Raw genomic sequence first — 14,039 nt, 5'->3', positions numbered from 1 at the left:
ATACTTACCAAGGCCATTGGTGCTTATTGAAAATGCCTTTCCAATGGATTTTCTTCATCTTAACCAACAGACTTGGCAGTATTTAGTGAGGCATGGTCCCTCTAAAAGAATTGATTAATGTGACTACAGCTCCCTCTCTTGACACTTTATTATCCTTAAAAAATATTCCTGCCAGTGAGGCATACTCCATGTAGTGTTTTGTGCTTGTTTTATTGCATATTTAGGAAAAAAAAAAAGGCAGGGAAAGGAAAAGTTACATTTCTCACAAAGAACTATGTTATATTGCAGCACAAATATGGGTTTCTTTGCCTTATCTGTAATGCTGAGAGATTATAACTTCAGGGAAAAACAGCTTGGATGTGGATTGCTTCAGGGAAACAAGCATTTCCGTAATTATATCAGCTTTCCCGCTCAGCTTTAAGGGAGCTGATCCTTTCGGGGGGGCTGTGGATGCAGGTTGTGCAGCGGCCAGACCTGGCTGCAGGGGAAGTACTGGGCTGTGGTGCAAGGCGAAAAATGTCTTGTTAGCAGGGTATGGCTCAGCTGGAGAGGAGAGCTGATGTGGAACAGGCTGCCTGCTTCTTGTCTTCCATGGGGCGCAGGGGGCTCATCGCAGCTGTCTTGCTCCCCTGCTACTGTCCCAGTCTGGGTGTTGTAGTTCCTGCACTTACACGAGCACTGGTGAGGAACCTGCCTCTAAGGAGGGATTTCTGGGGTGGTTTTGATAGGTGTGAGTACAAAGAAAGAGGAGGCCTTCTCGGTTCCCCGGCTGGTGGCAGGTGTTGTTTTTTCTTTTTCTTAAAAAAGAAAAAAAGACCACCTCTCACGTGATCAAATCACTTTATTCTGGAAAAAAATAATTATCTGCAGCTAGGTGATCCTTGCTGCTTGTCTTTAATCTCCTAGACTTTAGGAAAGGCATCTGCTGACTCCGTCTTGTTGAAGACTCCCTGTGCACGTATGTGGTCTTTTCTCTGATCACGTACAAGATCCAATAAAGTGAGAAGCTGTGAACACAGTCTGCGGAAGCCCACGAGGCAACCCAGAACAGTGCTAATTTTCTATTTGCTCTGCTCATGTGGCCAACTCCTATTTAATGGGCAGTGAACAGCTTGGTGGGTCTTTAGTACTTTTCTGTTAAGAATCCGAAACTCTGTTGTTGGCTCCAAATAGTTTAAATACAAATACATAGTTTAGTTTGTGACATACTGGAGGTTGGACAATGTCGTTATTGGCTCCGTATTTAGTTTTAGGTGGTAGTAATAGAAGGAGAGAAAATACAGAAAAAGAATAAATCAGAGCCTGATGCACTGTTTGCTGCTTGGGCTGAGTCTGTGGAGGAGATGAATTGGCTGCCTGAGCTGTATTATTGTAAGTAGCGTCTTTGGATGGACAGTAAGAAACAACAAGTGATAAATGGGTTGAAACATGCTCCTGACTCTCACTCTATTGTCTGTAAGGCTAGAAGCTGTAATCTTTTCTCTTAGTATGTGATAGGCAGTAGCTAAATGGAATTGAGTAGAGTAATGCAATCAGGATTTGGGCAAAGCTTAAATCTTTGGATTGTGGGAGGCAGTGCACTGAGTCACTTGCTAGGGGGTTGCCTGGGAAAGCATCAGAGGACCCAAAAATGCTGACACATCCTTAACTTAAGTTTTATTGACAGCAAGATGTAAGATACATCTTCAAGGGAGAGTTTGTTTATCCACTTTTTGGGTGGCCAAGCACACGAGGGCAGAGATTTTTGCACTAGAAATAAACTTAGATTCAGTTCCTTGTCCTCCAAAGTTAAAAGGGCTATGTGTCTAATGCATTTCTTTTTTGCTTCTCTTGACAGGCTTTGGCTTTTGCTTTTTCTTATAACTTAATAGTCAATCTACTTTTCTTTTTCTCCTAGTTTTTTTGTCCTTTTAATATGTCTTGTGGGGTTGCCTTGAACCATCAAGCACCAGACTCTACAGAGAAATTTGCTTGCGATGACTCCTACAACAGGAGGAAGGAGAAGAGGAAGGGTCTCTCTCTTCTTTTGTGTGGTGCCCCATAAAAGCTGGATTCCATTTCTGTGTCTCTGAGGATGCAGAGGAACAGTACGTAGAAAAGCGTTTTTCCTGCTAGAGCAGACGTGTGCTCCTGAGAAGCATTACCTGTACTCCTCTGTGCCTGGGGGGCGTGAGGGCAGACTTCACTGGCTTGAGGGATGTCTGAGCGCCTGGAGTGTACTGGGACAGCTGCTCTCTGCTCTTCCCAGCCAGACGAGCGTGCTGGAGAGCTGCTGGGCACCAAGGCGTTTGATACCGAGGCTTTGATCTGCAGCTCCTCTTTACGCTGACAGGTGTGTCAGGGCACCTCTGAGATCCTGTTCCACCTCTGGTTCCCACATTGAACCTGCAGGCTGAGACTGGCTTCTGAACAATCCTGTCAAATGGTGATGCAAAAGCACAGAGGGAGAAGAAAAGGGGCGTGGAAGAGATCTCTGTGTTGCAGATGATTCAGCTCAGTGCTCTGAAGACCTGTGCGTTTTCACATTTCGTGGTGCTGTCACCCCATTCTAGTTGTTACTGCACTGGTTGCGTGGAGGCTGTGGACTTGCAGTCCAAGGCTTTCCATTGTGTCTTTGAGAACAAGGTCAAGTTATGATTCCAGCCATCTTGGAAAAGGGGAGAGAGCAGTGTAAATTAGAGCCCATCATAGGCAGAAAAAAACCAGATGTACCAGGAGGCTGACACGGAGGCTTCTTCTGATTACAGAAGGTCACATCCAGATCTTGCAAGAGAAAACATTTTCACCATATATTTGTAGCTTTACTTTTCCACACTGATGGTCCCTGCACAAGAGCGCAGTGGAGGAGATCACCCCAGGGAACCCATTTGTATTTGAAGTGAGACGCGTTCATCTTTTTTCCTGTTTGTGCTACAAATGCTTATATTTGTAATTACACTGCTTGGCATTAGGCCTTCTTTTTCCATGGAGGTCACTTACAAATTCTGGAAGTCCCCTTGTCTTTTAACCTTTGCTTTCTTCCCTGGTGGTCTGCCTTTCATGATTCAGTGATCCATGGTAAATCAACCTTTAATAGTAAGTCCCAGCTGGTAGTGATTAAGCCAAGAAACAAATTAGTGTCAGCCAAGACCTGTTTCTGCATAGCTGTGGATTGTTTAGACAGGCAAGATCTTACTCAAAATGGAAACTGGTTTTTATGTGGAAAGTGGCCATTTCAGTCCATCATTCAACAATCTTCCACCCATGTCTGTCTTAGACTGTGGCACGTAAGTTCAGAGGGCTCTAGCAAAGGCATTTCTTTGTCAGGGTATACTTTACTTCATTAATCTGTAAATGTTCATTTCCATGTGTATTTAAGCCTCTGACAGGTTATTTCATGAGTCAACGTAACCCTGAATGTTATATTTTACCTTGGTTGCTGTTTCCTCTGCAGGTGGGGTGGTTCAGAACCTGGTCCTTATATTTGATGGTTGCAGTTTCTTCTATAGGCAGTGTGCGTATGGGACCCCTCTGACAATCTTCAGTCTCTAGGAAAAGCTTTCTGAAAATTAATTAGCCCATTTTAATTGATGCTTCTGAACCTTTTAGGCAAACTGCTGTTTCAGCATCCTGGAGTGAAAAGGGGTATTTACCTCTCTTTTCAGTCAGGAACCAAATTTTATCCCGAGCATCCTCTCTGAGAGGACTAATGTGCACAGCCCTTCTCTTCAGGTAGTCTCATTGCTCTGCTTTCTCAGATCCTGCCTGCCTGCCTTGGTTAGGTGTTGGAGAAGAGGTTGGGTCAGAGTAGTTCTTCAGCCATGACCGTGCTTAAAAGTATCTGTCACCTTTAGGCGGGTACCTGGAACCGTGCTTTTTGATGAATTAGTGCAAGAGCTGGTGTGCTGCTGAAGGGAGAGCTGTGGAGATGTCTCATTTGCTTGAAGAGCTCTATAGCTGTAATTACGTGATTTCAAGCAGAAAGATACACGGGAGTGGGGCGGACATGTAGAGAAACGCTTGAAGATAAGAAAAGCAGAAGTATTCAACTGCCAGTAACCAAAGCTCTACAAGAGAGGTCATCTTTCTGCCTGATTGTTTTTCTTTCTCCTCACTTTGTAGTCAAAGATGTCGTATTGAGGGCTGAGAAGAAATGGGGATGTGCTCCAAGTGTGGTAGTGTGTGTTGAGAAGAGCTGAGAATGAGATGAGAATAGACCCATGGAAAGCTGGGTCCAAAAAAAACCTGATCTTGGGTGTTTGTCCTGTGGGATAGAACGGGTGCTTTGACTGTTGGGAAGTCTCAAGGAAATCCAAGCTGAAAATCAGTTACTGGAAATCCTAATTCATGTTGTTCCATGATACTTCTTGTGTTTGAAGAAAACGTATTTCATAAGCAGTCTAAACAACTTCAGACACTTCAGAGTAGCAACGACCAAGTTCGGCTGTAACTTGATCAGCACGAAAAGGTGCAGAAGGTCATTGTTGCTTGTCTACAATTGCTTCCTGCTGACTCTTCTTACCAATGCTCTTTGAGTCTTCTCTAGCCACAGACGTGTGCTCGTTTGCAAGACCTCACAAGGGCTTAGTGGTTCAAAAACAAGACTGCAGTTAGGGCAGGGAGCTGGGTACCCGTCTGTGATCCTGCTTGAGATGGTTACACATCTGCTTTGGAGCTTTGCAGGCGCTTCATATGTGTGGGAAGGTATTTGTGTGCCTGAGGAGAGGACGCTCCTCGTGGTGGTAAGTCACTGCAGTGATGCACAAGGCTGTGCGTTACGGGAGCGATATAAGCTAAGCCAGAGGCAGAAGGAGCAGCTATAAGGGGTGTGATGAAAGCAGGTGGGTTGGGAGCTGCCTGTAGTGAAATCATCAAATGGTGATGAGCAATTGGATATCTTGTGCCCGGAAGAGTGGCCTACTATAGTGTAATTGAACTGTGGTTGCAAATGAAGTCTTTTTTTGGACTTAATTTTGTAGATCACTGTACTCTGATGACATGGTATTAGACTTGAATTGTGTTGATTACACTCTTTTTGCTGCAACCTACGTCTCAGGCCTGGGGAGATTTAAAGCAAAGGGAAATACTTCGTGCTGTAAACAGTTTAGATTACTAATGCTGTAATTGGAAGAACTTAGAAAATGTTAAGCTATAGAATTGTAGTATTGGGAGCACCCAGCAGCAAGTATCTGATTGAAATAATGTGCTCTCATTAAGAGGGTATTTAGTTGCATCGGCTTCTAGGCATGAATAGTTCAGATTCTCTTATCAAAACAGCACAACTACATCAGAAGAGAAAGCCCTTTGGAAAATAAGACTGAGTAAAATGAGGTAATGAGGTAAAGACAGAACTGTGCGAGTTCCTGCTTCAGTGATAAAACCTAACTCTGCATTGAGTAGGGCTACTAGATGGTGTCTCTTTGAAATGCCGTAATCTCGATCTTGTTACTTTTTTCTCTCAGTCTCTGAAGTTGGAAATCGTTACTATATTAATTATTTTGATTAGGAAGAAGGCTGTTGCAGCTGTATTTCAGTAGGGAAAATTAGTGGAAATGTAACTTAGAGTTAAGCTGCGCATAGGCCTGAATTTTACTTTGACGAGTATTATGACATAGATATAAAAAAAAATTTCAAATCTTGAAATCAAAACTTTCAAAACTTCAAATCTTTTTTCCCTCCCCGTGGTTTTCCTGACCCTTTAAAACTTTTATTTTAAGAAAATCTTTCAGGGTTTTTGTCAGAGTCAATTATGCTGTAGTGAAGCCTTTCTTTCCTTCCTTGATAAAAATAATCGTCTTACCATGTGGTGGCTGTCTGTGCCTGTCCGTGTTCCTGTTTCAAACTATTGGAGTTCTGTAAGTAGCAAGATAAGAAATGTGTGCTTTCTCGTTCGGGAGCACTAACTAGATCCGGAATGAAGAGCTGCTTTTGGAGAGAGGTGTGTATTGATAGAGACAATTGAATGTCGGCACCTTCCAGGCTGTTAGGAAGATCTGTTTCTAAATTAGTGAATGGAGGTGTGGAGGTGCTGTTTGGGTAAAGCTGATAATTATCTTATGTAAATAATGAAGTTAGTGGTTTGGACAGTGCTAATAGACTCATTCAGGCTAAGTTTCCCATTTTACCTAACTCTGTATGTGTTTGCGTTGCCTTCAGTAGGCATCGTATGAAACCCTCAGTGCATGTGGTGGATGCATGCATTTCCAGTGTATCTATTTTTAAGCATCTTTGTATCCCTATCCTGACTTCAAAGAATGAAGGCAGAAAAAACACGCTGAAAGCAGAGATTATCGTCCAGCTGAACCATAATTCTTCACCTGTTGCTATTTTGTCACCTTTCTTAAAAGAGTAATAGCGATCTGCACTCACACAGAGCATCTTTGTTCGTTTAAAATAAGTTTCTAAATGGAGTATAATGAGCCCGGAATTGATGGTAAATTTACAGAAAGCACCTTTGGGTGGATGCGCGCTGTAGGATGGCTTTCCCTAGCTGACTTTGCTCCCTGTCTGCCTCAAAGCTGTCGTGCAGTCGGCCAGTAGAGGGTAGTATGTTCACGGAGACGTCGTGTTGTCCCGTCACTGCTGCAGGTAACAGAAACCGGCTGACTGTCAGAGATGCTGGCTTGATTTAATGGTCTTCTGAAGCCAGCCCGTATCCCAGTAAACGCCAGAGTGGAGGTGGTGTGACATAGCTATCTGACAGGCTGAATCAGCAATGCGATGACTTCTGACCAAAAGCAGCGTATCTGGGAAAAAGCTTCTTGTAAATAAAGTTTGCTTTTGGATCTGGGTAACCGCTCTAGTTATGGTACTCCCATTCTGTAACAAATGAAATAAATACTAATCCTAATAAGTCTCATATGACTAACTATGTTTTTCTTACTCCCTCTCAGTGTTGGACTTTGCCTTGGCAGCCCCCTGTTACCATGGGTATACCAGTCTTCATACTTGCTGGTCTCCTTGTCCATTTTGTGTTCTTGGTCTCCATTTTTGACATCTACTTCAGCTCTCCTCTGGTTCATGGTATGACCCCTCAGCAGACTCCACTGCCACCTCCAGCAAAACGTCTCGTACTCTTTGTTGCCGATGGTCTGCGGGCAGATTCGCTGTATGAATTGGATAGCAACAACACTTCCCATGCACCTTACCTACGGTAAGTCCACCCAAAAATGCTTCTGATCCAGAAGGTTTAGTTTCTGGTGACAGTTCTATGTAATGATGAAAAGTGTTCTCATAGGAACAAGAGAAACAAAGGCAACTGTGGCGGCTTGGTACTGCCTTCCCTCTGCCTTTGAAGTGACAAATTTTTGCAGTTATGCTCTGCATGGCATCAATTTTGAAACCGAAGTCATTTATTTAAACTGCTTCCTGGATGTTCAGTTTAGCAGGAGTAGTTCATTAATGCACCTGTCTTCCAATTCTAAGCTGCTGATGAGGCTTCTTAAGGAGTGATTAAAAAAGATGGGCTGAACGGATCTAACAGCAAGCTGCCTCTTCCTGTTTGTTCCACCTTTCCTGCGTGCGTGACCCCGCTGTCTCTCTTGTGCTATCTCTAGCATCTCTCATTGCATAATGGCATGATTTGGTTTAAGATCGTGGAAAAATAATGCTGCCAGAAAGGAATGCTAAAAGTCTTGTCTTAGAGTGATTAAAGTTAACGTTCTCCAGCCTTCCTTGTTTCCTTATGTCAAGATAGTTACTTGATCATAAGACAAATAATTGCCTAAACTTGAAAAAAAGGAGACAGTGCTAAATAAGACTGCTTTTGTGTAATAGCTGAGGTCTGGCTGGCATATCAGAGCAAATCCACGTAATCAATCATCTGAAGCTGCTATGGCATTTCCAGTCTGCTATAGAAATCTGGGAAGCCTGTGCTTTAGTGCTTGCCATCCTGTGTGGGAGTACTTGTAACCGTTTCTCTGGCTGAGTTAGGGTTCTTGTAAGGTGTGCTTTATGCTACACCAGTGTGTTTTCCATACCTTCTTTTAGTGGTGGACTTCATGCCTCTTCCAGAGCAGATTCTTCTTCTTAGGACTAGATTTGTTGGTCTTTTGTAGCATCATAAGGTTGTGAATACCATAGTGCCCCATCTCTAGGAGCAATGGTGTGTTGGGGCCAAAATAACCTCTTTTCCAGCCATTAAGTGTCTTAAGTTCTTCAGTTTCAGAAATTCAGCATTATTACACTTTTCTAGTAATAAGGCAAACCATATATTAGCTTGTCCAGTATTGGGAAATTTGTGCTTTTCTGTCTTTGCTTTACTTTGTCCTATTCCAAAATTTGTGTAAGTAAAACCTTGTCACTTATGCTGAGAGGACCTGGGTAAGTGGAGGAAAGAGCTGCCTTAGAAGAAAAGATACTGGTAGGTCACCGGAGTAAAATGCCAGTGAGATTTGAGGTGCCATCTGTCTATCTCTAGTTCTTTCATTCTGCCTATAAATAATAAATGCATGTGTGAGCACGTATATGTGAGATGAAAGCATGCAGCGTGCTGTGCCTTCTGAAAGGTGGAAGGCAAGGCAGACCAGGGCATATCAAGTCCACTGTTCTGCACGTTCGTTCTTAAGTGTCAAGTGTGCAGTCCCTTACCTGCTTTAGTGTGCAGCATAATAGGCAGATTACTTGTCTCGTGCAGGTGGAGCACTTTGGGAGCTACTGTTTCGTTAAGGAGGAAAGATTATCTTTAAATGAGCAAGAGTTATTCATGTAGCAATGTGCCATAAATGAAAGCAAGGTGTTTTAGTAGGCATGTAAAGTTAATAAATATCCATTATGGTTGGAACAGATTGCTGGCTGATGTATATCGAGTACTCAGGCTTTTATTCTACAAATATTCTTGAAAAATCTGTTGTGTTCCAACCAAACCAGCAGTGTTCTGGTAGCTACAAGGGACGGCAGGTGGTGTGGTCTGAACTGCTGTGGTGTAGTGCTGATGAGGACTGCAAGGAGGATGTTTTATTCCTTGTCAGTCACGTTTTGTATGTATTACTATATCATATTGATCACTATTATGGGTAGCTAATGTTTGTCCTGTCAGGGAAATGAATTTTTAAAACAGTTATTCTGAGTAAAAGGCTTTGAAATAATTCAAAATGGCTAAGTGAATTTTGAAAAGGTAAATGATATTCTGACTATATTCCTTATGTTATTGTTCACTTCAGACATATTAATGCAACCCATCAGAAACAAATGTAAAGGATTACTTTCTAACTTTGGCAAAACGGAGTTGGGAAGTAATCCAAGGGGTACAAATCAAAGTCTAATTAAAACAATTTCCTACCTGTTGTTACAGTGAAGTGAGAGGAGAGCCAAAATTGTTTTATCTGTCTTAAGTCTTCCACTAATGCTAGTGCAATATATCTTGATCAGTCTCCGGTAAGAATAAATTAGAAACCTCTTTCGCTGATACTTAAATCCTTTTTTTTCAGAATAGTACTTGTTTTCAATATGAGTTGTCTTAAAAGTTGGCTGAGGTGATAGCTAGAAATAATGTCAGAAAATGGTATTGCCTTTTTCATTTTTCTCTGTAATATTTGGGCTATTCAAAGTAGTCCCGTGAACTTTCAAGTAGGCCTGAGAATGTGAGATCCAAGATGAATATAAGCTATGAATTCCATGAGCACAGTCAAGCCTTAAATATTCTATGTTCTGGCTTGATTCTTATGTCATTCATGAGAGAAATGTGTTTAGTGTACAGAACTTGTAATTAACAACTGTATAAAACCAGATTGGTCTATCTGTTAAAAACCAAGTTACAAAACATGAACTTGGGATCTACATTCGATCACATTCAAACTCAGAGAGTTTTGTAACTTACACCTTGAACAACAAAAGTAACTTCTGGTAGATTTGATTCTTAAAACTGATTTGGATTTGTTGTTCAAAAGAATCTGCTCCTTTTTTCCTGAGCAATAGTATAAGGTACGTCATGTTGTGTTTTAATCTCTTCTCCTTCCACCCACCACCCTGACAGTGGGCAGTGAATGTTTCTCTGCTTCCAGAAGATGGAGACAAGAAAACACTTGATGATAATGCTCGCTTGCTTGCTCTCTGACAGGTTCCAGCTGTTCATATCTTTAGCAGACAAGAACAGTTTGAGCCTGTTTCTTATGCTTGAGCTTTGTCCTCTATTTTCTTTGCTTTTAATCTTACAGCTATTGTATGTGTATAATCCCTAGACAATTTCTTTATTTCTTTATATTTGGTGAGAACCTACTCTCCTTCACTTCAGCGTAACTGCAAAAGATATGAGGTTTGCCTGGATTTTCTCCGTGTTGTTTGAATGATTTGCACATTACGTTCACATTTGGTTTATATCCTCTCGTTGCTGGCTTCCAAGATTAAGCGTAGATAAAGAAGACAGACATGGTCCCAAGAACTAATTATACTTGAGCATATTTAATGAGCAAAGGAAGATTGAACTTTCAAGCTAAATGGAAAGAACAAAGAAAAGCAATGCCAGACAGCAACAATTTGTTGGGCAGGGATGGGGGAGTTAAGCCATATTAGAAAGCAGCAGGAAAAAAAACTCTACGTTACATGTAAGTGCTGTAAAACATCAGCTAAACTAGTCTCTTTGAAGTGTTGGTGGTCAACAATAGCAATGTTATCTATATATTATAATTATATATTATAATATATTGTAATATATATTATAATATATATTATAATTTAATATTATAATATTATGTAATATTATAATACAGAACTACTTTCAGTTAATGTTTGGTTTGAGTTGCTGCACAGCAGGCTAAAGCAAAAAATCTTATTTTTACTCTGGGCTTTCTGTATTCCCTGTGTAGCATCCTACCTGTCACTCTTTTTATCTGCAAAACATTTTACTTGCAAGAAGTCACAAGCATTAACAGCCTTGTATCCTGTTTCCAGGGGCATTCTGGAGAACAGTGGCAGCTGGGGCATCTCTCATACCCGGGTCCCAACAGAATCTAGACCAGGGCATGTTGCACTAATAGCTGGGTTTTATGAAGACGTCAGTGCAGTTGCTAAAGGTATGCCAGTCTTTTTAAAGTTTTAAACACTGTCCTCCAGAATAAGGAATTTTAGTGATTGATATATACTTGCATAGTGGTTTGTATAACAAGATTATATGGAAAAATCTCATTTTGGATAGTTTTCCCAGTGTTAATATTGATAGCTATGAAAATGCATTACACAAGTTAATATTTTATAACATAGTAAAATTTAGCACCTTAAGTCTAAAAGCAGAAAAGCTTTCTGGATTTACCTTTTCATGTAACATATTTTTTTTAATTATAATTTGGGATATAATGGAAGGTGGTTAAATGTTGCAAACAAAAGTAAACTGCAGTGTTTTAGCTGAACCGTTGTCAGGTGGAGTTGAAGGATCAGTAGCAAAATGGAGTGGAAACTTCAGCTATGGTTTAGCTGGAGATAGCTGCTGTCGGTGAATGCTTGGTGGTTAATAATATGGAACAAACCTTCACATTTCTAACTTGCTGTCTTGTATGCTTCTATGCCTTCCCCCAGGAACACTTGCAATGTTGTATGTTGTTTTTGGAAAGGGGAGGGTAAGAGGAATTACCTGATCTTGTCCAGGCTTCTAGTCAGAAGGTTCTTCCTTCTGACATCTGTTATGAATGCAGGATTGGCTTGAATTGCTGTTAAGAGCATCTCTTTATATTTGTCAGCTGCCTTGTCACAGAAAGTCTTTAAGGTTTTCTTGTGAAAGGGTGGAACATGATTACTGGTAATATAATACGTGTGTGTAACTTAATGCACAATATGTTGAAAGCTGCAATCAGATAACAGGGGATTTAGAATTCAGGAAAATTTTAGCTTTGTAGAAGGTAAGCCAGCTGTGTGTTGTTTGTCTGAATCCTTGCATAATGAGATTTGCTTAGGTTTTCAGCTCATTTCTTGATGAATGGGGGACTAATTGCAAATAGAGGTAAAAAGAAGTAAAACTGAGACCTACAGAGCGTGGTTCATTATGAAATAGTAGAAGGGACCTCCCCCATCCCCCACCCCCCAAAAAAAGAAATTTTGCGTGGACTATTAGTCTTATAAGTCAAAGAAGTCTTTTAGCAATCCAATTGAAATCTATGTATGTTTAACAGGATGGAAGGAGAATCCAGTGGAATTTGACTCTGTTTTCAATGAAAGTAAATATACCTGGAGCTGGGGAAGCCCAGATATTTTGCCAATGTTTGCAAAAGGTAAGGTTTAAATTTTGTGAATCTTTAACACATAGTTATCTGGTAATAAAATAGAAAGACTTGCAATTTTCAAGTTAGAGAAGAAGGTGAATGACATGTTTCCAGTTTATTTTTTGTACATGTGATTTCTAGTTCGTGAATTCAAGACTGGGTGGAGAAACGGTAAGCTTTAAGAAGATATCCCTATTTTATTATCCCTATTTATCATCCATTTAAATTGGCTTTACTAAATTCTGTCACCATAGTAAAGGAGAAACACCCATAACTAAAAGGACTTCATGCTTTTAATTTGGTTTAAAGTTCTTACTTCTTTTTCTGAACTCCAGTCTCTCCTCATTCCCCCCAGTATCTCCTCTGTCACACACACCTCTTTTTTTTTTTTCCTGTTCCTAGGTTGGTCCATATAAATTTAAGTTTATGAAAAGCTGTAAAAATATATTCTAGTAGTTTACACTTTCCCATGACCTCAGATAACAGCTTGTATTTAGAAATATTTTGATGGTGGCTGGGGAGAGAGGAAAGGTAGTATACTGCCCTTGCACAGATTATTTACATTTCTAGGGATGTATCCTTGGGAAAATATTTGGGGAATTCAAGAATTTTACAAAGCCCTGTCCTTTTGTTAGTTTTCTTTGAGTAAGAAGATAAGCAGGGGACTGGAAGCAGCTTTGATGTTTTCTGCAGGGGTGTGCAAGGGTAATTCCATACAGTTGTCTCGTGTCTCAATATGGCTTCTTCTGAGTGACACCAATGTAGCTGTATAGTTTTTGTTTTGTTTTGTTTTGTTTTTAGAATCCTCCAAAAATGAACTGTCCTTGAAGGCATGTGGCTGCACTGCTTGAGAAAGGTTTAGTGAAGCACTGTTTGAGAAGTAGATGTTATCTGGGAAGCAGTTTCTTGTGATATAAAGCTGATTTAACTTTTTGTTGGAAAAAGTGTTTTTTCCCTTCTTCCTTCTCTCCAATATAAGCTTTATCTATAAACAATCTATTTTTGATCATGTATAGAATAAAGACATTGACCATTTCTTTGTTACGAGTTTCCAAAGAAGAGGTGAAGTGGGAAAGTTTGGCTTCTATAACAAAGAAAGGAATGGAATCAAGTAGCTGTTAACTTTAGCTTCGCTTTCACAAAAAGCTGAAAAGAAGATGAGTGGAGCATAGCTTAAACTCTCTCCTCCTTTCCATATTGAAAATTAGTAAGGTCACATGAGTATTGTATTTTTTTTATCATGCCAAAATATTCAGAATTCTTTTAACTGTTTCACCACTCTCGTTGGATGACAAATGAAGAATATATGGTACCCGCTGGGTTTTGTCAAGGAGTGAAAAATCCTGTTTGCTGGCATTATTTATCTTCAGGTCTTTTTTCTGTCATAAAATAAATATTTCAGTCAGATCAGTGTGGATTCTATAGAGAAGGTAAATAAAATGCTGTTGGATGTCGATATCAAAATACTTCATATGCATGATGTCTGAAGGAGGGAAGTGGTTGGTCCACTTTGTGCTGGTGAGGCCTCACCTCAAGTTCTGTGTACGTTTTTGAGCACCACAATATATCAGGACATAAAACTATTAGAGTGTGAAGGAGGTCTGTGAAGATGGTGAAGGGTCTAGAGAGCAAGACGTGTGAGGAACGGCTGAGGTCCCTTGGTTTGTTCAGCCCCGAGCAGAGCAGGCGGAGGAGAGGCTTCATGGCGGCCTGCAGCTCCCTCACGAGGGGAGCGGAGGGGCGGGCGCTGAGCTCTGCTCTCTGGGGACAGCGACAGGACCCGAGGGAACGGCATGGAGCTGGGACAGGGGAGGGTCAGGCTGGGGTTAGGGAAAGGTTCTTCACTGAGAAGGTGGTCAGGCACTGGGACAG

General features: G+C 40.9%; 1 protein-coding gene across 5 annotated transcripts in view; it reads left to right on the top strand.

The window, feature by feature from the left end:
* Positions 1 to 14,039, top strand: part of PIGN (phosphatidylinositol glycan anchor biosynthesis class N) — a 117,501-nt gene that overhangs the window by 8,847 nt on the left and 94,615 nt on the right. For 4 of the 5 annotated variants that reach the window (XR_010829505.1, XM_066992524.1, XM_066992525.1 and 1 more), the window contains exons 2-4: positions 6,873 to 7,132; positions 10,867 to 10,988; positions 12,078 to 12,176. Coding sequence is in view for 4 of the 5 variants with exons in the window: in XM_066992524.1 (XP_066848625.1) it covers positions 6,906 to 7,132; positions 10,867 to 10,988; positions 12,078 to 12,176 (448 nt within the window). In the remaining variant the exon portion in view is untranslated. Of the gene's footprint in view, positions 1 to 6,872; positions 7,133 to 10,866; positions 10,989 to 12,077; positions 12,177 to 14,039 lie in introns of those variants that run through there. The other variant, XM_066992526.1, reaches the window with a different exon arrangement.

The sequence above is a fragment of the Anser cygnoides genome, chromosome 2 (assembly GCF_040182565.1).
Source record: "Anser cygnoides isolate HZ-2024a breed goose chromosome 2, Taihu_goose_T2T_genome, whole genome shotgun sequence".
NCBI classification, from domain to species: Eukaryota; Metazoa; Chordata; class Aves; order Anseriformes; family Anatidae; genus Anser; species Anser cygnoides.
Note: the sequence above shows the minus strand (reverse complement) of the source record. Positions and strands in the feature narration are given on the sequence as shown.